General features: G+C 32.4%; 1 protein-coding gene and 1 pseudogene across 1 annotated transcript; one reads left to right on the plus strand and one right to left on the minus strand.

Annotated features, from left to right (window-relative positions):
• Positions 1 to 7,013: 7,013 nt before the first annotated feature.
• LOC126709167 (uncharacterized) lies at positions 7,014 to 11,802 on the plus strand. Its single transcript, XM_050409281.1, has 13 exons — positions 7,014 to 7,599; positions 7,686 to 7,759; positions 7,869 to 7,949; positions 8,783 to 8,911; positions 9,006 to 9,092; positions 9,223 to 9,276; positions 9,437 to 9,527; positions 9,613 to 9,683; positions 9,778 to 9,847; positions 10,079 to 10,131; positions 10,466 to 10,559; positions 11,040 to 11,137; positions 11,477 to 11,802. Exons 1-13 carry the CDS (start codon positions 7,521 to 7,523, stop codon positions 11,564 to 11,566), a joined length of 1,071 nt encoding a protein of 356 aa, XP_050265238.1. The 5' UTR covers positions 7,014 to 7,520; the 3' UTR covers positions 11,567 to 11,802.
• A 1,776-nt stretch (positions 11,803 to 13,578) lies between these two features.
• Positions 13,579 to 23,591, minus strand: LOC126708189 (peroxisomal fatty acid beta-oxidation multifunctional protein-like; annotated as a pseudogene).
• Positions 23,592 to 26,693: the final 3,102 nt, after the last annotated feature.

Consider the following 26,693-nt stretch of genomic DNA (forward strand, 5'->3'; position numbering starts at 1 on the left):
AATTACAATTTAATAGTAATAAAAAGTGATAAACTTGAACACAACATAAATTTTATCTTTATTTATCCCAAAAAACAAAAAAAACATAAATAAGCCTTAGGACCCAATTTTAAAGAAAAAGTTGTTGAATTCTATACTTGTAGATCCCTTACACTGTACACGGGACCCACAGAGAAAAAACGACTCCACTGGAAAAATGCGCAAAACACGCTTTCCAAATGAAGGTATAGTGTATAATTATCCCTACTCATTTTTTTTGAAAATGGCATTTATACATTCATATTTTTTATTTATTTATTTTAATTATAAGTTATAACATACAACTTTCTATGCCAGTCTTTAGCAAGTGAGTTTCTTTTCTTTTTTCCAGAATAAAAATGCATTTATAAAGACAAAAGAAAGATTAGATCTTAAACTAGCTTCCTCATAAACAATTCTTGAGAGAGCTGAGAGAGAATAAAGGAGCCAAACTTGTTACAACGAAAAGCTCAGTTAGCCAAACAAAGGGTGGCAAAATTAGCATCTCTTCTAACAAAAAAGATGGACCAATAATTAAAACTATCTAACATATCAGAAAATTCATCAATTATGGGAAATATAGTCCAAGATGGCAGGTTCAAATGATTCTTGTTAGAAAGAAAAACATTGACTGCATCCCCTTATATATAATCTTAATTATCGACTACAACCTAACCTAGATCAAATGCACACATCTGCAAATAGAGCGCCGTTGTTCCCCATAAAAGGTCTCCTCTTGGGATTTTCTTTTTTGTCCAAGCATGAGAGAGATTTTGTTGTTTTCATCTCTAGCTACAAACTACGTACCACTAATACCTCCCAGAACTCTTGTATAGCCACATCAAAATTACTTTTGATCCAACCTATAGAGTGGAAGGCTCCATTTAGTAGGGATTGGGAGTGGTTATCTTGTCGTTTGCTTGTTTTTGGATGGCAAAGATTCTGTTGGCTTCTCTTGCATGCCATTGGTATTGGATCACAATGCCTCTCTTCAAAAGTGGCCTTATTTCTCATCATCCAAACTTGGTCACCCCCAAATAACGTGAAATTAATCCAATTTATTCTCACACATTAAAGAAACAAAAAGAGAAAGCATTTATTAAAAATTGTACTCAAATGTGTGATAAAGAGAAAATTCATGTTGAGTACGTGCAGAAGTAGTGGCGACATTGAATAATTGGGCCAATTGGCCCAAGCTTGCATCGTGAAAAGGGGTCAATTGATTTTTATGTTTGCTTATATATGTGGCGAATTAGATGTCTTTTTTGATATATATATATAGATCAAATGGCTTCCAGTTAAAAAGCTATAATACCTCAAGGGCTTTGCCCTGTTGCTTACATGGCCTGCTCAGGTACTTGATCAAGGTTTTTCCCACTTCTGCAAATGGAGGTCAGTGTCTATGAATCTTTGAATTGTTCAATAATTGAAGACTGTTAGTATGCACTACATATTGTACATTGTTTTCTGTTCAAAACACTTTCATGTGTTGAATAGCCGTAAATTTCATGCATGGGAGTAAAACCAAGAAATGCTAATTTAACTAAAACGAACAAATTTCTTAACTGGTGCTACCGTTTTAAGTCACAAGGCTCAGATACCCTGGAGCTTCCTCGCACCTTCCTAATTAATTACCCAGATTTTCAATTTGATTGTTTTCTTTAAAGGTGCTTGCATGTTCTTTCCACCTTCGTTTCTTGGACATTTTTCATGCAAAAAACAAAACTTGTTTCAATACTACTTAATTGTGTGTCGAGTTTGGACCCCACGTCTGGGCAAATTCTATATCCAATCACAAGTAGTAATAAACAAATTATAGAAAATAATATCTAGGTGTCATGTTAAATAAACAAATAAACTATAGAAAATTGTGGGGGCTATGGCCCAAAGTAACGAGTTGGGCCTTGGGCCCGTTCGAGGACTCCAGCCTATTCGAGGAGGCAACGTGGCTTAGGCGACCCACGTTAAGCCTTATCACGGGAAACAAAGAAAAAGGTCTGAGGAGGAATTCCTCCTCGAACATTGAAAATTCGTAGCGGAGGTATGTCCAAGTCACTGAAGCGCATCCCCTAAATACATGAAAATGAAGAAAACACAAAATATCCAAACAAAAGCTGCCACTACCACATTAAATGCACTACAGCTACTTTCCTGGCCGTATTAATGTGGAGAAGACCCCTGAACAGTGTTACATTGGCTACCACAACTCACAAAGGACTGAAAGAGGTGTCTGATGGGATAAGTACTCAAGTGGAGGCTTGGATGATTAATAAGTATAAAACCCAGATGATAAGGAAGAGCCTATATAATGTATAGAAGCCTCCCATAAAAAAAGAAAAAGAAAAAAGAAAGAGAGGAAGGGAGAATACCGGAGCATGCAAAAGAACCCTAATGTACTGGTCTGTATTCATAAATTAAATTTTTAGCCTCCTTGGACCGTAAGATATTTCAACACTATGTCTTTTTTTCTTGTCTGTGTGTTCCTTAATCCCATGCAAGTCTCTGTTTAACTTATATAAACCTAGTTCTTTGACCCATACTTTACAAAATTCATTGTGTTGGGCTTTTTTGAACCAAGATTTCACAAGATAGGGGTTTGAGCTCCAAACTGTGTCCCCACAAAAATAATATCTAGGTGTCATGTTAAAGATTTTGGAATCAAATCTTAGTTTAATAAAGGATATGGAAAGAGTTATTCTTATAATCATATCGTGATTTAAGTTTAGGAAATCCTTATATTAGTAATAGCATGCACATTTTTTAATCAATGATTTTTGTTTTTCAAATCCCTTTTCATAACCAAGAGTTTTGTTTGCACAAGGAAGTCTTAAGAAAGTGATTGCCTTTCAAATATTTTGATTTGAGAATGTACACTTAACTTTATCTAAATCTGTTGTCATAGACCAGACTAGTTTGGACACTTATCATATATTTTTATGTTGAGTGTGAAATTTGAAAATCTAACCGTTGAATTGTATGTTCTTATTATATCCTTCATACTTGCAAAATTTCAAGAAAATCAAAGATCAATTGTTATGTCATTAAATAAATGTTAAAATTTCAAGTTTTTGTAATCTAAAATTATATATAAAAAATAAGTTCATTGATCGAATAGCAAATAACATCTGAATTGAATGAAATTCGACATGCATATTAAGAACATAAGAAACATGAAATTTAATGGTTAGATTTTCAAAATTTACACCCGAAAAAGAGATATATAATAAGTTTGAATGGTTTCTCTCTAAACTAGTTTGGAGAGAAACTTTGTTCTTCCCAAACCCCCACCTTCATTTTAATTGACAATTTTTTTTTTTTTTTTTTTGGTTAACTAATTGATATAATTTAGACCGTGAAATTGGACAATATACATGTGCATTAGCGAAGGTGGGGGGGGGGGGGGGGGGGGAGTGCCCTTGGATTTTCAAAATTTCCCTTTTAATGGTAGGACTAAAAGAAGAAATTATCTTTAAATTAAAGAGTAATTTAGTTTCTGGCCCCCCTAGAATTTTGAATGAAAAAAAAAAAAAAAAATTTGGCCCATCCATTAGCCCATTTGCCAGCAACAAAATAATTTTAATCAAATCATAATAATATCAGTAAATAACCAAAAATATATATTAAAAAACAAAACCCTAAATCCCTTCTATAAGGAATCTTCTTAAATTATGAATACAAATCTTTTGTACCACTTTTTGTATTTCACTTTATATTCTACAAATTACAACTTGTCATATATTTATTTTTAGCATTGCTCCCGATAAAAAATAAAAAAGAAAAAGAAAAATCCTAAACAACCCCAAAACCCATGGCCAGTCGAAGATTGACCATCAAAAATTAGTTCAGTCTCGCCTCTCTCTCTCTCTCTCTCTCTCTCTCTCTCTCTCTCTCTCTCTCTCTCTCTCTCTCTCTCTCTCTCTCTCTCTCTCTCTCTCTCTCTCTCTCTCTCTCTCTGTGTGTAGTGCATGCATTATATTCAAGTTTATTATGACTTCGACCTGTTTGGTATGGCAACTCAAACACATGTTTTTAGTTTTTAAACAACATTATACGTATTTTTGCATACTTTTTTATTTATACGTATTTCCACATATGTTTTTAAACAATAAAACACATATTTTTAAGTGCATGTACCAAACACCCCCTCTCTATTATTAAAACATAAAAAGTTTCAACTTTCAATGACTCTTTAGACCGTAAAGTTACTGAAGTAGATTAGTATGTGTAGTTCAATCAAACAATAAAGATTAGTACGTGTAGTACTATAGTGGGATTCAAAAATAAAAAATAAAAAAAGATGTTAGTGTTGTAGAAGTTGACCAATAGCTTATAAAATTGGATTGTTACGTAGCATTTTCTTGTGTAAAATTTTGTGTCTATTTTACTATACTATATTTTATTAAAATATTAATTTTTCTTATTTTTTAAAATTATTTTTTCTTTCTTCATATATAACAACCACCATCTACTATTTTTTTTTAATTCTCAAAATACGTAAAGAAAGAATAAATTTAATCCTATAACCACATTTAACAAACGTGGCTAAAATATGTCCTATAACTGCATTTAGAATATGCGGCTAAAATTATCCTTATAGCCACATTTGTAAAAAAGTGGCTATAGGTTGTAGACTATAACCGCAAGTTGTAAATGCAGTTAAAAATAAGGTCTAGGGCTGCGTATCTACAAATGTGGCTATAGGTCTACAACCTATGGCCGTGTTTGAAAAAACGAGGCTATAGACCTAGCGGTCTATTGCCATGGTGTATAGACCACGTTTAAAAACACGGCTATAGTGGTTTATAGCCACGTTTTTAGGAGCTACAACAGCGTTTTACAAGCCTGTTTTTTTAGTAGTGAAACAACTAAATACAAAATGAATAGTGTCAGTGTAACTTTACATGATTACTGTAGCAAATTTGTAAATTTACACAATTATACACAGACTTATGTAGGTCATGTTTAGGCAAAACTGTGTAAATTTTACATTTTTTTTTTATCATACATGGATTGATGTGAATGCTCTATATCAGCAAATTGGTTTATATTTGAATTTAATAATAGTGTTTCTCTATTGATTGTTTAATTGAAAGTACTTGCTTCAGCAATAAATTTAAGCCATTCTTATAGACTTGTCTTTTAGTTATATACTTATATTTGATAATAATAATTTAGACACATTTACTTCAATTGTTTGGTTTTATTTGACAGCATAAACTTTAAGCGTTTGCTTTTTTTTAGATGCTATAAACTAGATTATTAAATTTAATATTCAGGTTTTAAAAAATATAAGTAATTTACAATATAATTAATGCATATTTTAAAAGAAAACATGTTCAAAATTGGCAAATTACTGTTCAATGTATGAGTAATTAATGGGGAATATAGAGTATCTCAATGTTTGGTCATATCACACATAAAAGTGAGAATTATAAACCGTCTAAAAATGAAAAGCAGCATTGCCGTATATTTTGGTCTAGTTGGTTTGAGAAGCTTTCTTCATAGTTAGTATGCTATCTCACTAGTAAGCTAATAGGATTGGCTAGTGGGACTTCCCCAGGTTGGCCTACCCTAGAAAATTTTTTTGACTTCACCACTAGTTACAAGGCTCTGATACTTGAAGCTTCCTTGCACCTTCCTTACCCAGTTTTTCAATTTGATTCTTGTCTTTAAGGTGCTTGTTCTTTCCACCTTCATTTGTTGGACATTTTTCATGCAAACAAAACTCGTTTCGGTGTGTCGAGTTTGGACCCCACTTCTATGCAAATTCTATATCCAATCACAAGTAATAAACAATTATAGAAAATAATATCTAGGTATCATATTAAAGAGTTCGGATAAAATTTTATTAGTTTATAAAGGATGGAATGGATGAGAGTTATTGTCAATTATATCGTGATTTAATTATCAAAAAATATATATATATATATATATATATATATACTGTGATTTTAGGAAATCCTTATGAGTAATAGCGTGCTCCTTTCTTAATTAGTGATTTTTTTTTTTTTTCAAATCTCTATCCATAACCAGGAGCTTTGTTTGAACAAGGAAGCCTTAAGAAAGTGTTTGCATTTCAAATATTTTGATTTGGAGAATCTGGACCCAAACTTTATCTAGATATGTGGACCAACCTAGTTTAAACAAGAAGGTTATTTATTATTATTTTTTTCTTTGTGAGAAGGAACAAGAGGGTTTAATTTGTATCTTCCACCTTCCTAATTCCCAAGCCCCTACTTTCTTTTGGTTACATAATTTTGACCATGAAATTCGACATTATACATTTGAGACACTCCAATTTACCCCATGTGAATTTTCTGTTGGTAGTGTCTATTTTGGAGCAGCCAATTTTGAGAGATAGATAGAGGGTAGGTCATAGGTCTATGAGGGGATGGTTACCAAAACTGATTTTTACCAAAGCGATTTTACTTTCCAAGCAAGGCCTTTTTTTATATATTACCCTTAAAAAATTATTAAAAAAAAAACATTAGAATTGGTAGGTGAGGGAATTAAATAATTGAATTTGCGTAACAAAAGAAAGTCCAAGACGGAGAAGTCACACCAGAGTTTTTATTTGTCTCTCTCTATTTAGTTGAGTTTGGTTCAGCTTTTTGATATTGTATTTTTTGAAAAAGTAGGAATTTTAAAAAGTATGTTATGGAATTAAATTTTTTTAAAAAGTTGAGTGTTTAGTAAATGCTGTTAAAAAGTATTTTTTGAAAAAATCAAGTATTTGGTTAGCACTTATAAAAGTAAAGATTTAAATAATAAATTATCAAAAATAACAATATATATATAGAAATTTATTTCATACTTAAATCAACTACTACTTAATACTTACTAAAAAAAATTACTTAACAATAATAACAATAATAAAAATAAAAATAAAATAGAAAATATATTATTGGTATTATTTTCATAATATTATTTTGCAAGGAAGCTTCCTTTTTCACTCTTTTAACCCCCCACCACAAATATCTGACCAGATGCTATTTTTTCCATTTCCTCTCATCGTTGTCTTTTCTCTTCATCTTCATCTTCCTTTTCTTTTTTAATCTTTTCCCTTGCCGTGCTGCTAGAGCTCTTAAGTTCTTGTTTCTACTTTCTCCCTTGTCATCTTCAGATATTCTTCATCGTTTGTTTCATTCACCTCCTCAGTTTATCAATTTTCACAGAGGAGAGGAACCTGGGGCTGCACCACATTTGACCTGACCACACGACAACCTCTGCACTTTCCAAAATTTCAATAACTATTTCAAATCCAATGCTTCCATCTACTACTTCTTCCTCATTCATCAGTGTGTCTGTGCTTGACTACGAGCCTGACCCTCATCTCACACGTGCGACCTGCGCTGGCCCACATCACGGGTCTTAGCCACGTGGCTCCAAGCGTGCGAACCCACCTCCCAAATTCACTTCCCTATATTAATAATACTCAGCTTTCCCAGTCCCATGACAAAAGCAACAACAACGTAGTTAAAACCTCAGCAATCGCTATCAAAATGGAACAAGAATCCATCGATTCCGGCGAACTCCGCTCTCGTTTCCTCCAAACTTTGCTTAGCAGAAGAACCGCTCGAGGTTTAAACTAAAACCCAGAATTCTTTGACTCTGATTCATGCACCAATTATGTTTATTTTGTTCAATTTTTCTTGTTTTTGTTTCAGTTCCGCTGTCAGTTGAGGTTGCAAAACCTGTGGCCAACCCTTTGTTTCAGGATAATCCTCCACGCTCTAGTGAGGTTCAGATTTTTCTCTGTGTTTTATTTATGTTTTTTTAATTCTAACTATTCTCAATTGGGTATTCTCTGTTTTTTACTATTATTTTGTTGGATGTTATTAACAAACTAGGCAATGGAGTCTTGTCCAAAGGCAAACATTACTGGGTTCAAGGATTTACTCAAGGAGGAAAACCTTTACTTAATTACTGAGGTAATGTATAATTAATTGGGACTTAAACTCATTCTTAAGCTTACCCAATTGATTTTTTGGTTGTGGAAATGTGGTGCTTGCCTTTGCTAGATGATTGTGTTACTGTTAGAGCTTCATCTTGTTTTATTCACTAAAGTTCTTCCATAAATTGAAAAGACCCTTTTTTTTTTTTTTTTTTTTTTTTTTTTTTTTATAATTTATAAGTAAACCCAATTTCATGCATCACAAAGATTTTTTAATTTAATTTTTAGTTGTGGAAATGTGGTGCTTGTCTTTGCTAGATGATTGGTGTTACTGTTAGAGCTTCATCTTGTTTTAACGAATTCACTAAAGTTCTTCCATAAATTGTAAAGTATTTTTTAAAAATTTATAAGTAAACCCAATTTCATGCATCACAAAGATTTTGAATTTGGGATAATTTACGGTTGACCAAATTCACAAGTTCTTCCAATATTATCTCTCTTTCTCTCTTTCTTTCTTTTCTTTTTTTTTAAAATAAATTTTTTGCTTCCTGTTGTTAACAACAATTGGAAGGTGGACATGATTTTACAATACTAACTGATGAAAGTCAATATAAGGGCAATGGGGTGATCAATATAAGTTTTCAACACATAACATACACATTTAATATCCCTGATTTAGGTCTATTTCTGATTTGAAATCAAACTTTTTGGTAGTTAATTGTTTATTATACATGTTTATCTATTTTCTGGTATTTTCTTTTTCACAATCAACTACATTTCATTTATGTTTTTAGTTTTCTGCTATTACACTTATTTAAATCAAGGAATTCGATATAGAGGTCTTAGATAATTCCTAAGGATCATTTCTAGGCAGGAGAACAGGGACGCTTGCCTTTGTTGATTTTAAGCATGAAGGATAACAATCATCAAAGAAAGCCTGCTGTTGTTTTTCTTCATAGTACAAATAAGAACAAAGAGTGGGTGAGGCCATTGCTAGAGGTAAACTACCATAATGATATTTTCCAGGCATTAAGTCTTCATTTCTTTTGCTTTATTGGGTTGGGGAGTTGGTGATTTGTTTTGCTTGCCTCAGGCATACGCTTCTAGGGGATATGTAGCCATTGCCATCGATTCTCGCTACCATGGTGAACGTGCCGGCAGTAAAACCACCTATCAAGATGTGTGCATTTTATACCTTAACTTTGTTTTTCTTGTACACAGTTCAAATTATTTTTTCCATATGATACTTATGAATTTTGCAATTCATTTATAAAGTTCATCCCTAATGAGGTTAGTTTATTCAAGTGCAGGCTCTTGTTTCATCATGGAAAAAAGGTGATACAATGCCATTCATATTTGATACAGTAAGTCCTCCATTTGTACTGTTGTTGGATTCATATGGTTTATAGTCAATTCTTACCTAATAATAGTAGAGTTAATGAGTTGATGTAGTTAACAGAACCTTTTGTGTTTAGTTTTCTGATTATCTTGGTTTTTAAGAAGGGACAGTTTTGATTCTCACAGGTCTGGGACTTGAAAAGACTGGCAGATTATCTAGAGAAGAGGGAGGATATAGACCCTGCTAGAATAGGAATCACTGGTGAATCACTTGGAGGTTGGTTGAACGAAATTTTGAGGATGGCATATTAGAAGTGATGATTTGACATGCAAACTCATGTTGGCATTTTGAAAAAATGCAGGTATGCATGCATGGTTTGGTGCGTTTGCAGACACCCGCTATGCAGTGGTTGTTCCTATAATTGGGGTTCAGGTGGTGTCTCTAATTAGAAATTTAAAATTATGTCTACTGTAAGCTAATACTTTTTATTTAGTAACTAGCTGCATTTTGTGCAATTCAATTGTAGGGGTTTCGATGGGCCATAGAGAATGATAAGTGGCAAGCTCGAGTTGACAGTATAAAGCCTCTTTTTGAGGGTAAGAGAAACTGAAGAATAATAAAACACATGATTGTAGTCGTCTTTAACATGACTAGGTTTTGGTACTTATTTTTGATCACATAGTTTTCATTTTAATTGTAGCCTGCATTGTCTGTTCATGCACTTAATACAAAGTACAGATCTTTTTGAAGCATACCTCCACTGGGTACATCTCTTTTGCAGTTGCCATGATATTTGTTTCTCTGATGTCCTTATTTCCTTGATGCAGAAGCACGGATTGATTTAGGAAAGAGTGAGATTGACAAAGAAGTGGTGGAGAAGGTTGGTTACATTCTGAAACTGTAAATATGTTTTATTATGTGGATATTGCTGTATAGCTTGTGGTGTGATTGTCACTAAGCTTGAATGGGATGTTAGCCTTTTACTTCTGATCTGATTTTTTCTAGTATGCAACTACATTCATAAAATGGTGCTTCATACATTATTGTATGGATAATTCCAGTTGTGCTGTTTAGAATTAACATTCTGATATAGCAAGACATATCCAGCATCATTTTCTATGTTCCGTTCTTCTAAAATCGAATGCAAGAGGTTTCTCTTTCACAATGTGCATCTCAAATTGAATTACATTTTATGAATTTATTTCACTGACCAGGTTTGGGATAGGATTGCTCCTGGTCTAGACTCCCACTTTGATTCACCTTACTCAATTCCAGCTCTTGAACCACGTCCTCTGCTGATTCTCAATGGTAATATTTTATCTTTCCCTTCAACTATATGCATATAAATTTTGTATATCTTTGCGCCCTTGCATGTGTGGGAGTGCATGTGTGTGTGTTTATGTGTGCATGTGCCTGTCTGTTTGCTCACATGCATTTTTTTGCATGCACATGCACCTGTGCTTGTTTGCATGCATGCCTGTTTGGTACAATGATTTTATACCCATTATCTTTTTGAACATCTGGAAGATTCAAATATGTGCTGTATAATATATAAATATAAAATAATGCACTTGTTCCCAGATTCTAGCACATGATTGTCATCCCTTTCATTGACATGTTTGTAGATTTTCAACTGACTTTTGACTTTACTACCAAAATTTACTTGGCTACAAGACTAGTGGTCCTCTAGGCTGTTTTTTCTTCAATTGAATTATCCTTGAGGTTAACATTTTGTGTGGGTATATCTTCACCATGTGTTGAAGCATTTTTTGGATTTTGAAAATTTAGGTGCTGAAGATCCACGGTGTCCGCTTGCTGGTCTGAAAATTCCTGAGTCAAGAGCAAGCAAGGTTTATGGAGAGGCCAATTCTTTGGATAAGTTTAAGGTTTGACTCACAGCAGATGTTGAAAGTTCATAAAACTGCAAACAATTTTCAGATTACTTAAACTTCATGGAAACCCTTTGAAGTGGAAAAAACAATTAGAATTCATTTCATGGGAAATTCCTTGTTGAATGTCCTTTGCAAAAGCACAATCAAGTGATCTGTTTTCCTCTCTCACTCATATTTGACTAGATAAACATTAATGTGAGGAGGATTCACCAGCAATGTGTTTTTGTCTGTGGAGTTCACAGATATGGCTGTTGCAGTGTATTTATTTATTTTCATTTTTCTTTATGTATGTCCCCTTTTATAATTCTCTTAGTGCATTTCCTTGACATGCAGTTGATTGCACAACCTGGAATTGGCCACCAAATGACATCGCTGATGGTAAAAGAGGCTAGCGATTGGTTTGACAGGTTCTTCAAGAAATAAACTGTATTATTATAATTATTCTGTATGTGGTATCTCATTATATTTACTTTGTCCTGTCTTTGGATATGTATTTGAAAACCATTGAGCTTTGGCTCAATTGGTTCGAGTGATGTATGCATTGTGTGTGGGGCCTGATTTGAGTCTTGTAAATGTAGTATGGCGTTTGTACAAAAACTTAACAATATTAGTAATGAATATTTCTATGGATCTCTGCAATTTATAGCTGAATGCTAAAACTACTCTGCATTGGTGATGCTCATGTACTGCTGGAATGTTGCTTGCTATGTGCGTACTGCTGTGCCTGTTAGAAAGCTCAGTTCACCTCTTCATCTAATTATGTGCACAACTACCCAGATTTAATTGCTTCACAAAAGTGTTCCTGTATGAGGTTGATCAGTCAAGTCACTGGATGGCATTAAAGAGTGGGGAAGGTGTAGGGATTTTTTTTTTTTTAAATAACTATAAATCCGAAACAATATTATTAGTTGGGCAACTTTTCAAACCATTTTCATTTCTAACAATTCGAGTCTAATAGATTCGATTTTGCCATTTAAAAATGTACTTGAAAATCGAGTGTGAGAAACTCGAGTTTGAAAATCGAGTGTCTCACACTCGATTTCCAAGTGTATTTTCAAATGGTAAAATCGAGTCTAACAGACTCGAATTGCTAAAAACAAAAATAGTTTGAAATGTTGCCTTACTAATAAAATAGTTTGAAGGATTTAGTTATTTTAAAAAAAAATCCAAGGTGTAGATCAGACCTAGGTTTGTGTCATTTGTGATTGAATGTGATAGTAATTTTCTTATAAATTATAGTAACTTTTTTTTTTTTTTTGGAGAAAAATTATAGTAACTTCTACCTTTAGAAATAGAACATAGAGTTAACCATGAGAGAATGACGATTGAATGAAATACTCCAGGCTACAACTGTATGCTGTTATGCCTTAACGCTTCAATAAAATTCATGTCCATTTCTACTAGGATAAGTCTATTAGAGGCTTGTGCAAGTAGGTCTGCCTATGCATGCAAGCAGCAACAGGCTTTAAATCGATAGGATAATTTTACTAGCCAGCATGTTTGAGTTCACTCAAGGACGTATCAAAGTTCAAGCTAAGATGTCCAGCAAAAAAATAAAGATAAAAATAAAATGCCATGATACTTGGTTACTTCACTATAAAGATAACAAACCTAATCAAATCCTTCATGACTCATGAGCCTTCTTAATCATTATAAATTTCTTTAAAACTCTTCCTAATCACCTATGTTGTCTCTGTTTGAAGAACCTGCTAAGCACTTAGAAATTGAAGTGTATGATGCTGATCAATAAAAAACGCAGACTTAGACTATATATTCATCTAATATAATTTCATACTGTTAGGTCAATACTCAAATGAGCAAAACCTTCCAAAAGTACTGGCGGCTTACTCTAATAGAAAGCATTTGATTATTAATTTGCTGACACCCAAGATCCAACTTACAATAATAACATAAAATTTACTAATGGATTCATGCCAATGCAAACCACAATTAATTTAAGCGCGACAACACGGCTTGATTATGTCAGGGAAAGTGATGCCTCAAAGCTTATCCTAGAGCAGGTGCATTCTGCAAGACCATGGAATTTTTTGCCAAAGTTTAGCATGGATCACTCATGTTGGTAAATGAATTAATAATATGCTCTCATAAAACTTCAACTAAATCGATGAGTCTCTAAATATAAAACATTGATTTTGTTGTATGAGATTTGTTAATAAAGATCTATAAGAATGCAACTTCTTTTTACTGGGATTAATGAAAATTCTAGTTAAGAGCAAATCAGGGGGGCATTCTGAATTCTGGAACTTCCTCCTCTAGCTGGAAGAGATTATAATTTCCGAATTTCATTTCTTTTCCTCCTAAGAAGAATTGATTGCATAATGATATTTCTACATGCAGACATTGATTTTGAAACTCAAATGGAGTATATGGAGGAATAAGCACTGCTTGAAATAAAATTTAACATTCTAGGTTTCTTACAAGTGCAATGCCTTTTGCAGTTTTGCAGCTCTTTCTTCCAAGAACTCTGATGGTTTGAATAGGCCACCATTCTTCTCTGACCACTTCTTGAGACTAGTGTATATGTATTTGGAGCCAATTGTGTCAGCCCAATACATAAGACCTCCGCTGTAAACTAAAGTAAAAGAAAATGCAATATAAGTTTTTTTTTTTTTTTTTTTTTTTTCTACTTTGGCGTACTTATCTATTCAATTTACTTTATATTCACTTGAATTTGGTGGTTCATATAAGAACATTCTGAAAAGATTACTTTGTTTTAATTTTTCTTACATAACGTAAAAACAAGGTGAAAGGTGAGGTCATGAGTTCAAGACCAATTACATATGTGAGAAATTATCAACTAAAACAAATTGTTAATTTTTATGATTAAAATATTTTACAATTTCTTATATCTATTGCTACGAAATAGTATAAAATGAGATCCTAGGTTTTGAGTGAAAAAGTGTAAAACTGAAAACTGTGGTTTAACTCTACTTTTGTGATTCTCTTCTGACTCTTACGCCAGCTGCCTGCCCAAGATTGACAAATGAAAAACATCCCATCCCAAAGTAGAAAAATAAAAGATGTGTAATTCTACATTATATATTTGCGTAAATTTATTTTTTAATAAGTTATAGAGGTCTGAGTCAAGTTGTTTTTTGTGTTTTGATTTTGTTCTTTTTTTTTTGGTAATGAATATGAAATTTTGTTCTACCTAAATCTTTTTGCATAGTCCTCTTCAAAGGAACAGATATATAAATAATGCCCAAATAAACTCCTCACACAACGTCAAGAAGCTTGAGCGACTATTCCTTCATCTATAATACGGCATTGCCTCATTCACCGCCGGAAAGAAAACCATTTCCAAGATTTCTTCGTTACTTACACATATAGACTAACAAACACATATCTTAAAACATGTCAAAACTAGCCTTTAATTTACAAAAAATATATTTTAAGGATTGCATCTACATCACTTTTGTGAGCATAAATTAAGTTAATGTGAAGGTTGCTATGATCTACCGTGAGAAAGTCTTTGACAGCTACATATTATATTAAGCACTTGTGTTATAATGAACCCAATTTAGAATTTATATACTAGAGAATACTTGACTAACTCTAGGCTAATTATAGACTAACCTAAGGTTAATATGCTTGTTCTACAAGTATATGGGCCTCCAATTGATATGGGCCACTTGGGCCATAATATATTAACAGTGAGCATAAATTAAGTTAATTAATTTGCAATTTATATGCTAACAACTAACAAGTAACAAATTGATATGTAGTCATAAATGTTCGAAAAGATGGAGATGATTATGAAAACCAAGTACGTGTGACTAACCTTTTCTTCATCAGGAATGATGTTAGCAATCCTCTTAGAATCCTCAGTAATTGGTAGCACAGATGGGTCAGGTTTTGGTTTGCTCCCCTTCTCGTATATGTAATATCCTTTTCCATTGCTTTTGCCTACAAAATCAAAAACATTCAGTGGAACCCAAGAAATATTATATAATAGCATAATAGCATGACAAAAATGGGTAGATGATGCATGTTTCACAGTTGTTGGTTTTTTGTTTTGTTTTTAAAATCCTTTTGAAGGTTGCAATCATATATTATGGATTATAACTTGAAAGTGAAAGTGCAGGTCTTGGATCAAAATAGCTCCTATATATATATATATATGTGTGTGTGTATATATATATAGTAGTAGTAATTATAGGATCTTAACAGTTCAATAGTTTAATAGCTACAATGCTTGGAACTAGTTCTAGGCTGTGTTTGGTTGCCGTAAAACGTTTTCCGGAAAATACATATTTTCCGGAAATGCTAATTTCTGGAAAAGGAAAATATTTCTGTGTGTTTGGTTGCATTTCAAAAAATTTTCCGGAAAATATTTTCTAGTGTTTGGAAAAGAAGAAAGGAAAACACAAATCAGAAAACACAACCCAGAACACATCCAGAAAACCCGCCGGCGCGAAGGCGATCTCGCCGGCGCGATCGCGTTCACGAGATCGCGATCTCGCCAGCGCGAACGATCGCGAAGGCGAGATCGACGAACGATCGCGATCGACGAACGCGCTCGTCGATCGACGAGAGACGAGCACGCTCGTCAATCGACGAGAGACGATCGCGCTCGTCGATCGCGCCGCTTGATCGACGATCGCGATCGTGCACCGCACCGCTCGTCGGCGCGATGCGATCGTCGGACGAGCGGCGCGATCGTCCCTCTCTCTCTCTGATCTGGGCTCTCTCTTCTCTCTCTCTCTCTCTCTCTTTTTCCGGAAGTGAAATGAAGTGAAAATGAAGGCAGAAATCATTTTCCGTGGTCAAACGGAAAATTCGTGGTCAACCGGAAATGATTTTCCGGAAAATAACGTTTTCCGTGACAGCCAAACACCGAATTTTCCGGAAAATCATTTCCGGAATTAATTTGAAGTCAATTCAAACGCACCCCTAGTTACAAGATTGTAGGGAAAGTAGTAGGAAATCCAAAGGTTGAAACAAGGAACTTTCTCTTCAAGAAAGACTTTTAAAAGAAAGTTTCTAAAAGAAAAAGCTCCGTGTTAAACGTTAAACTTAAGGGACAACCTCCCTTAAATAGGCAAAATTTCGAAGTGAACAGTACCATGAACAGTAAAAGTTAACGGTGAACAGTATTTTGTAAACAGTGCTTTTTTCCACTTTTTGACTTAAAATCTTGAACAACGGGGGCCTTGTCTAATTCTCCAAACCAAAGAAAACTTGATAAGACTAAAAGCCAAAGGAATCTCTTTGAACCAAAACATCATCATTTACGAATGGAGCAGTGAAACAATAGTAGACTTGAAATGACTAAAAGCCAAAGGACCAAAAGAATCTCTTTGAACATCATGAAGCAATGCGATCTAGGAAGGATGTAGCATGCTCTTTCCCGAAAGCTATGGCTATTTATATCCAGTAATATCATGAAGCCTGAAAATATTTTTGTGTGTTAATTAATCCATATGAAACACCACTAATAAACACATAATTACTTGCATAAAATAATAGAAGACATTAAAATGGAACATGATTAGAGAAGTCAAAACCATTAGAGAAACCATTCTCGTGTTTTAAATCTATACAAAATTTTAATTTTGAAAAAAAAAAGTTCATTTGGTTACCTTTTGCTGTCGAAAAGGTAACCAAATGAACTTTTTTTTTCAAAATTAAAATTTTGTATTGATTTAAAACACGAGAATGGTTATATATAACTGTGAAAATGGTTGTTTTAATTTATTAGTTAACGTGTATAGTTCTTCAAATTGAGCAACCCTTATTACCAAATGTTTCAACCTCTTTCGTAAGTGTCACATTTCAAAATTTGGCCTTAAACAAATGGTGCAAAGAGTCCAGTATCTCAACGTGTTTTTGACAAGAATTTAAACTTCAGTAGCCTTATCAGTTATCACTATAAGTTATATATATTTAAACGATTGGTAAAAAGATCAAGAAAATAAATGTAGTGCACTAACAAAATTTGATGCAATAATGTGTACATATAGTCATGCACACAAGCACACAAGAATGGAATAATGGTAGTAATAAAAGTGCAAATAACTCAACTTGAAAGGACCCATTGGCATGCCAAAGTCGGTGATTACTCTGTCAATTCTGAAAATGTCCACACCTAGGTCAGCAAAGAATAGATATATGCTCCAAGTACATATGGGAAGAAGGTTCGGTTAACAGCGAAGCCGGTGCAGTTTCCCACAAGAATTGGAACTTTCTTAATCGTCTTCCCAACTGTCATAAGATCAAGAATTACTTGCTTTGAAGTTTTCTCGGTACGCACAATTTCCATGAGAGGTATCACATGAGCAGGACTATTCAATTGAAAAGAGGAAGCACTATGAATAAAATTACATGTGTATTATAAATATAAACATTTTCTAGTTTTATAGACCTCGTAACATGCCCTTAGGAAAAATGAATGTAAATTGGACTCTTATATTGTCTTTGTAATATACTTGAATAAACACACACATATATATTCACAAAAATGATATGGAATGACCTGAAAAAATGTGCCCCCACAATGCGGTCTTGAGATCTGGTATTTTTTCCTATTACATTCAGATCAATATACCAGATGTGCCCGATGCCAAGATGCAGTGAGCAGGAAAAATCTTCTCAACGTCTTCAAATACTGATTGTTTTAGTGACTCGTCTTCATAAACAGCCTCAGAGAGAGAGAGAGGTTTAGAGGCTTAGGCCACTGTTCATTATTCACATAAGATGTAAATCATTTGGTGGCACTAGTCATATACGGCTCATTTCAAGAGTTTACTTATAGATGATATAGCTAGAGCATTTAATCAAAGGCCATATATATCTATCTATCTGTATATATATAATAGAATACATAATGGCTCACCTCTATGACCATATATCGACATCTTTAAAGTCTGAATAATCTAATACACCTTTAAGAATCGAAAGAGCTTTCTCCATCCCTTTCAGCTCAATCTTTCCTTTCGTCACTAAGGCCTTGGAGATTATCCGAAGAACATATATATTGAACATTAATTCAAAAAGCATCGAGTCTTAACGTGAGAAACATGAAGATTGAAGAGCTTAACTTTATATACATTCAGACACTGTGTTCAATATATATGACCTGACAGAATGTTTCTCCTCATATACTTTATACCACAACCCAGCTATATAGGCAAGATTTCCACGCATAAATTATAGAATATAGATGGATGAAAAAACGAACCTTCAATCCTTTTAATCCCTTTCTGCCGGTAATCGAGATTGATTTCTTTGAGAACAACATGTATGTTGCCTATAATAAGAGCTGTAGCAATACACGAACCCATTAAACCACCACCGATAACTCCAACTTTTGTTATTTGCCGTGGTTTAAGCCCAGAATCAGTAATACCAGGTACCTGTATTAGTACAAATTAGAAAACAATCACAACATATATAGTGGCAGAGGTACATGTCTATGGCTGAAGCTAATTTGAACTAGAATTTTTAGATTATTTTTACATCCTATTCACTTCTTTTTATTTCAGCTTGAATGGGTACTTGATATATATAAGCTATGTATGGATGGCGCTGGTATCTTGTGTAACAATTGTATACAATGCTTCTCTCATATGGGCCTAGGGATAAATCTTAGACTTGTAGAGTTCATGCCAATATGAGGATGCCGTATGCAATTGTTACCCAAAATAATTTTCCAGCGGATTCCTTGTTTTTGTGTATTGAAAGAAAAATATTTGCAACTTTCAATGCAAAATCAAGCATAAATTATTTTCATGATTTAAAATAATGTTGAGTTTCATATTAATAAATCATAAATGACTGAATAGAAATATGTTAACTTATATTTTCATTTATATATTTTTTTAATATTGAATGGATTCAAAAAATATATATTAATCTAGTTGTGAATTTTTGTATATATTTCTTATTCTTAAATAGTCTATTTTTTATGCTTTGACTCATCCAAGAAAAAATCATGGTCCCATCCCCTAAAGCATGCAAAGGAGAAATGGTCTAAATATGTTACACACCTAATTAAGGGGATTCATGATTACAAAATATAACTATACATGCAACTGTTCTAAATAAAACAATATAAAGGATGAAATGTAAATCATGACTTAGGTTTTCATTCTAAAATAGTTGGAGTAAAATATCTCTCTATAAATGATTGTGCCTCCTCTCTTTTTATATCAACAATAATTGTACCTTAGATATTGCACGTTGAGCAAAGTAGATGTGAACAAGTCCTTTTCCAGTGCTTGACAGCACTAACTCCTTAAATATTTTCCCTTCCTGCATTCAATATATATATAGTCTCGTATTAATTCAAGTTGTAGTTGACCATGCGAGTTCATAATCCTGAATGCGAAAGGCAAGCCAACAAAAAAGGTCATGATTTTTATTTTATTTGAATAAAGTCATGCTTTTTTGTTTGTTTGTTTATTTTTTTTTTTTTTTTGGTAAGTCATGCTTTCTCTTTAGCTATTCCAAAGCATCACTTTTAAATCACAAGCACTTTTCACTTTCCAAAAACTAACGCAGAAAAATGCACACGCACAGCCAATGTATGATATTTTTCACTACAATAAGTTTAAGTTTAACAACACAACAATTTTTAAAATTTTTCATAATTATTAAGATGGCTAAAATGACATATTATAATTTGTGCTAATAAAAATGATATTAGTAATAGATTTATGTAAAAATAAGTTGCTTAAATTATAATTTACCATATATCAACTGTTGTGAAAAAGATCATAAATGGTATACCTAGCATTAGGGTTTTCAATCTCCCATTTGTCTCATCTTTCTCTCTCTTCCTCTCTTGTAGTTTGTGCATGTTTCGGCATCTGTATGGGCTAAGGACTAAGATGAAATTTTACCTTAAAAACACCAGAATAACCCCCAGAAACAATGCCTTCTTCAATCACATCCAAGCAAGCCCTCTGCTGAGGCAAATTTGAAGCAATTTTCATCACTCTTTGTCGAGCAGTATTCAATGTGTCTCGTGCATCAGTGATAGAGCCAAGTTTGTCAGTTCTTTGAAGAGTGTTGATACGGGGTCTACGACCCTCTGCAATATCTAGAGCCCATAGACGTGATACTTCTAACAATTCTTCAGGAGAAGCAATAGCATCAACCAGCCCTAACTTCTCACACTCTATCGACTCAGATGACTGAATTTTTAGTGCCATGCAACCAGCATCATGTAGCACATGCATTTTGACAGTTGTTAATAAACAATTTAACAATTTTATTAATGTATATCAGAAGCTAATTAGTGCAAATTGTTTTTATTCTAGGTTCTCAGCTAAAACAAAATTACTTTAGGAGGTAGCTCTATATATGGATTTTAAGTTATGTTGTAGTTACTAAATTATTATAAGACCCTTGACAACAAATTCTTTTTTTATTAGAATAAAAGTAATGTTAAAAATATTACAAATTTTATTATATAGAACTATAAATTAATGTGTCACTAATCACAAAAAAAATAAAAAAATAAAAATAAAAATTCAAACATTCATTTATTAGCTAGGTAATTGAAACTCACCGATTATTTGTATGTTTTATATAGTAAAATTTGTAGTAAAATATTTTCATAAGAATATTGGCTAAATGTAAAAATAGTAGGCTCCATACCTAGTGGAGGTAATGAGTTATGATAAAAAAGTTAAAATAATATATGCTTTTGGCTTAATTTGAACTGTGAGTCTGAAATTGTGCTATTAAGCACTAAATAATGTTTGCAGGACCTCTATTAATCAAAAATAAATTAAATTAAATTAAATTACCAGCATCATTTCCACAGCCTTTGGAACCCCAACCAGCCTAGGAAGACATTGAGTGCCTTAAAAAGTTAAAAGATAAAACTTATTACACTGTGTATACATACAATTGTTAAATAACACTAAAATCGATCATGAGTTTAACTCACATTTTTTATTTTCAAAATCATAAGTTAGACTCACAATTTTAGTGTTATTATATACACACTTGTGTGATGTGTATAATAAACACTACTGCCCTAAAATAAAAACATTAGTTGCCATTTTCAATCGTAGGTACGTACGTGAAAAACTAGAATAAAGTAGTGATATAGGATACCTCCAGGTCCAGGAATAACTCCGAGTTGCAGCTCTGGTAAACTAAGTTGAGTTCCTGGCGTGGCAATACGAGTATGGCATCCCTACCATACATACATACACACACACACACACACACATATATATATATATATATATATATATCAGTTGGGGAAATTAAATTAATTTTGAGTTTAATTAATTAGTACTTCACAAACTTGTTAGTTAACTATTAAGGAATTAATGAAGTTAATTGGAGAAATAAACAAGACCAATATTCCAACAAACCATTGCCATTTCCAAGCCACCTCCAAGTGCAAATCCTTGAATAGCAGCAACACAAGGCTTCTTGCCACCTAAGACCAAAAAATAATAAATAAATCTGTTTTATACAATAAAGAGGCCTTGTTTTACTAAAACATTTCGTAGAAATTCTTTTATAGTGATCTAGACCTTCAATTGCTTTTTGAACAAGATCATGAGAATCTTCCACAATTGATGAGAAATTCCCTGCCAGGCACAAATGAACTTTAAATGGTCAAAATTGCATTTTATTTGTAAGAGTTGGAATTGGAAATGGAAATTAATTTTATACGATATACAACCCAAGTAAACAGATTCAAGGGTTTTTTGTTTTTTTTTTTTTTTAATTAGTACCAGTGTTTTGCATATTTCGCAATAGGTTGGTGTCCAAGCCACCACAAAATTTACTGCCTGCAGCTTTACAAAAAAGAAAAAGGAAACAGTCATGACTCATGAGACATATCAAAGCAGAATATATATTAAATAAATTTGACAAATAATAAGAAACTGCATGTGCAATAAAAAGTGAAAACATATAGCAAAATTCTAGTGTCTTTTCTTTAATATTCTGTACACGTAGGGAAAAAAAAAAAGATATTACGGGTCTGTTTGGATATAGTTTATTTTGATGAAAACTGAAAACAATAAAAAAAAAAATAAAAAGTTACTGTTTACACGTTTGGCACTGTTCATAAGCCTAAAATCACTGTTCATGGACAATGAACAATGCTAGACTCACATCCAGGAAAAAAAAAAAAAAAAAAAAAACCGCAAGAAACGCAATACCCAAATGCCACCTATGTTTATGAAGCAAAATCTTGTAATATACATCGACATAAATGAAAATGTAATTGTAACTATTTCAAAAATAATAATAATAATAATAATAATAAATTGCCTATATCTGGAGGTCCTAGACTAAGACCAGGGGCGGAGGGAAGGGAGGGCGAGGGGGGGGGGGGGCAAATGCTCCCCGACGCCCCAAAAATTCTTAAGTACTAGTATTGTATATAGTACAAGTAAATACACAAGGATAATCAGCTTTTTTACATAAATATAATACTGTGTATTAGTTCATCACAGGAAAACCCCATTTCACATTCCCACGGCCCACTGCAATTATTTTAGTAGAATAATGGGTCCCATCTTAAATAATATTATAATAAAATAAAACCACTTGTACAACCTACTTCTCCACCACTATTTTCCTGAATAGAATTATGAGAAAAAAATAATATTTACCTTCACTCACTAGTCACTAAAGCATCTTGAAAAAGTCGAGGAACATAAATTTTTTTCCAACTTCTTGTCATAATTGTTACATGGCAAAGTGTGATTGTTGAAAAAAAAATGGTGAGTTTATGTGTTAGTATTAGTTAACCACTCATAATCTCTCATGTCAGGGTTTTGACAAAAAAATTGTGAAATAATTTATAATCTAGAACTACTCATAACACCTTTATTTTATATAACAAATTTTTCTTTCTTTACCAACATATTTTAGTCTCAAGCCCAAGTTTTTTAACAAACCCAAATTTTAATTGTGGACGACAATTACATTTGCATATAGTTGTTTATTTATTTTGTTATTAATATCAATTAATACATTTTCAATTTAATTTTACTCTAATCTTGACTTTTGATCTTGCCCCCCCAAACCTAAAATCCTATCTCCACCACTGACTAAGACAATATATATATATATATATGTGTGTGTGTGTGTGTGTGTGTGTGTGTGGGGATGAAAATGTTATGAGAAAACAAAAATTGTAAAGAGATATAGGCTCTGTTTGGTATTTTTACTTAAACACATATTTTTACTTTTTAAACAATATTACGCGTATTTTCATACATTTTTTTACTTACACATATTTTTACATATATTTTCAAAAACATGTTTTCAATTTTTAAAACACATATTTTTAGTTTTTAAACAATATTACGCATATTTTCAAACACATGTTTCAATTTTTAAATGTATGTACCAAACACCACCATAAAGATCTGAGATTTGTACCTGGAAGGCTTAACGCGCTACAAATGGTGATGATTGCAATGCCATCGTTGCCAACCTGCATATATATATGGTGACCACTATATTTTTCGCCATGCCATGTTATACCAAACTTAATCAAAAACAATTGAGAAGTGGTTTGTAAATTTCATATAGGTTATAGATAAGTTTCATATGATAATATGATGATTAGCAGAATAAAGGAGTAGTGATTTGGCATCATAAACGCGAATTGAGAAGTAGTGGTTTGTAAATTTTTTATTTTTTATTATAAATGAAACAAAACCAAATTCCCCTTCGTCGCTTTCTGACAAAATATAATTTATAGGTAGGTTTCATATTATCGTATGATTAGCATAATAAACAAAGAGTAGTGATTTGGCATCACAAAACGCGAATTGAGAAGTGATTTGTAATTTTTTTTATTTTTTTTTATAATGAGATGAAAATGGAGCCAATTCTGATTTAGCATTCTAAAATACAAAATAAAAACTGCCCCTTGTTAACTGCTCGCCCTTTTGACACTTTTATTCATTAGTAAATGAGATCCGGATGTTAAAATATTATCAATTAAAAAAAATATGTCATTTTTAATAACTTTATAGTTCAACTGAAATTTTCAAGTGTTCACAACAAAAATATTTAGGATTTAAATATCTTTTTTCCAACTATCCCATTATCAAAAGGTAAAAATAAGGTGTTTTCATGAGTGTTTTATTATTACTCATACTCAAAAAGGGACATTTCCTCTTAAATATATAAGGTGATTTTTTTTTTTTTGAGAGAGTTTCAACCTATGACGCCCGCTGCTAATGATAACTCTTTTATCATCAGACTAAGACACCAATCAGTTTTTGGTGTAGGCGGAGATTGAACCCCAGATCTCTTATACAACCATCAGAGACTTTACCAGTTAAGCTAACTGAAACCTATAAATATATAAGATGATTCAAATCATATTTTACATATATTATTTCACAGTTCTTGAATTGTCTCATTTCTCATAAGTCACTTAATAATAAATAACATAAATTTCTTACTTAAGATAAATTAATCACATAAAACTCTAATTTTTTACATATATTATTTATTTAGCAAAATTATTATTTAATTAATTCATTTTAATCATTTTAATATTTAAATGCTTTAATAGTTTCAAAGCTGTATTGGACTATTTTTATGCATCTACCTCTCCTTCTCTTTCCTAACTCAACCCAACTTTTCCCTTTTTTAAGAGAATCTAATCCAACCCAACATGATAAACAAAACAAAACAAAAAAGTTTGAAATAATGAAGTACATCTTACTTTACTTGATTTTTTAAAGGTATAATGATCTAGATATTTTGGCGACTTGATGATCAAGTAAGATGCATAATATATATATTAATAGGTTGAGAAAATCCAATTAGATTTTAATGGAATTTTCAATTTTGCATCACGTGTCTCATTTAATTTTTAATTTTGTGCCAAGCAAATTCTTAAGTGTAAAAATCAAAGAGTTCAAATCCAATTAGATTTTAAATTGTATTTCAATTGGAGTCCAATTTTCCTCCATGTGTCCATCTATTTTTAATTTTGTGGCAAATGAATTATTAGGTGCAAAAGTCGAAGAGTTTAAATCCAATTAAATTCTAAATCATATATATATATATATATATATGTTGTAGGTACTCAAGAATTTTTGGCTTTGGCTTTGGCTTTTTGGCTTGATTGCCTTGCCTTGCCTTGCCTTGAATTCTTTTGTCCCACATTGGAAAGATGACTTCCCTCTTTCTACCTTATAAGGCATGAACCAATGAGAAAGAGTACCACTAGTTTGAAACAATCGGAGGAATCACATGTACAAAAAAAAAAAAAAAAAAATGGTTTCATTCAATGATAGACAACTAATGTTTGAACACAAAACCAAACACATCGCATAAAGTAAAACCACAAAATAAGTAAATAAAAAATTAAGAAGTTAAGTGGTTGGTAGTGTTACACATATTACCATTTTTGTTTAGAGAGTTTTAATCTATGGCGTCCGCTCCTAATGATAGCTAATTATCATCTGATCAAGACACCAATCAGTTAAATTTAAGAAGTTCGTTACTTTTTAAGAAAAAAAAGAAGAAAAGAAAGTAGTTCGTTATTTTCATTGAAAAGTTTTCAAGGACAAAAAAATAAATATATATTCACAATCAAACTCACCACTTTCCCACTCACCGGCTACCTACAAGAACCATTGGTAGTAAAAAAAAAAAATGTTTGAAAAACCTACCTTAGGTTGATATCACAGGATTGAGATCAAGTGCAACTGATGCAGTAGCTATGAATAGATGAGATTTAAAGTTAAAAAAAATAACTTTAAATATCAATCATTAAATTAAAAAAAATGTTGTAAGAAAGAGTAGTTAATTGTATACCAGATCTTAATCTGATATAACATTTTTAAGAATACTGTTATTTTTATATAGGCTAAAGAAATAGAGATTTGTACTTTGGTTTGTTTAAAATTGAAATTTTATTTTCCGATGATTGGTGTCACGCCAATAATATAAAAAATAAAAATTTTAATTATTTTTTATCCATATTTTAAAAGTTAACTCATTAGAAATAGGAGCAATATAAACAATGTGATTCACGTTAAACAAGGCATGAGAAATGAGAATTGAGATTTGAAAATTGCAACCTTCTAACAATTCATATAATTTCAATAAAATATTATTATGTCAAGTTCAATAGGACTCAAACTCAACACTCAAGGCAGCGGCAAAATCTTTTGGCATTATTTGTGGGCCCATCTTAGGGCCCGTTTAGATTGAGGGGGAAAGGAGAGAGAATTGAGGAGAGTAGAGTAAAGTTAGTTAAAAATAAGCTAATTATGAGTCAAATTTACTCTACTTTACTCTCTCTCTCCCCCGAGTCAAACTCAATACTTAGGACAGCGGCAAATTCTTTTGGCATTATTTTGTGGGCCCATCTTAGGGCCCATTTAGATTGAGGGGGAAAGGAGAGAGAATTGAGGAGATTATAGTAAAGTTAGCTGAAAATAGGCTAATTATGAGCCAAATTTACTCTACTCTACTCTACTTTCCCTCCCCCTCCCCCTCCCCTTCTCAATCCAAAAGGACCATTAATATTCAAAATGTGGGCTCATTCGGCTGCAAAAATCCCCTGGTTCAG

Source organism: Quercus robur, chromosome 12 (genome assembly GCF_932294415.1).
Source record: "Quercus robur chromosome 12, dhQueRobu3.1, whole genome shotgun sequence".
Classification (NCBI taxonomy): domain Eukaryota; kingdom Viridiplantae; phylum Streptophyta; class Magnoliopsida; order Fagales; family Fagaceae; genus Quercus; species Quercus robur.

What these genes read in the sequence shown, in the direction of transcription:
- LOC126709167 (XM_050409281.1), top strand. Translation starts at nt 7,521, where the DNA reads ATGGAACAAGAATCCATCGATTCCGGCGAACTCCGCTCTCGTTTCCTC. An exon ending in GTAAAACCACCTATCAAGAT is followed by an intron (nt 9,093 to 9,222) that starts GTGTGCATTTTA and finishes ATTCAAGTGCAG; the next exon opens with GCTCTTGTTTCATCATGGAA. An exon ending in TTCCTATAATTGGGGTTCAG is followed by an intron (nt 9,684 to 9,777) that starts GTGGTGTCTCTA and finishes ATTCAATTGTAG; the next exon opens with GGGTTTCGATGGGCCATAGA.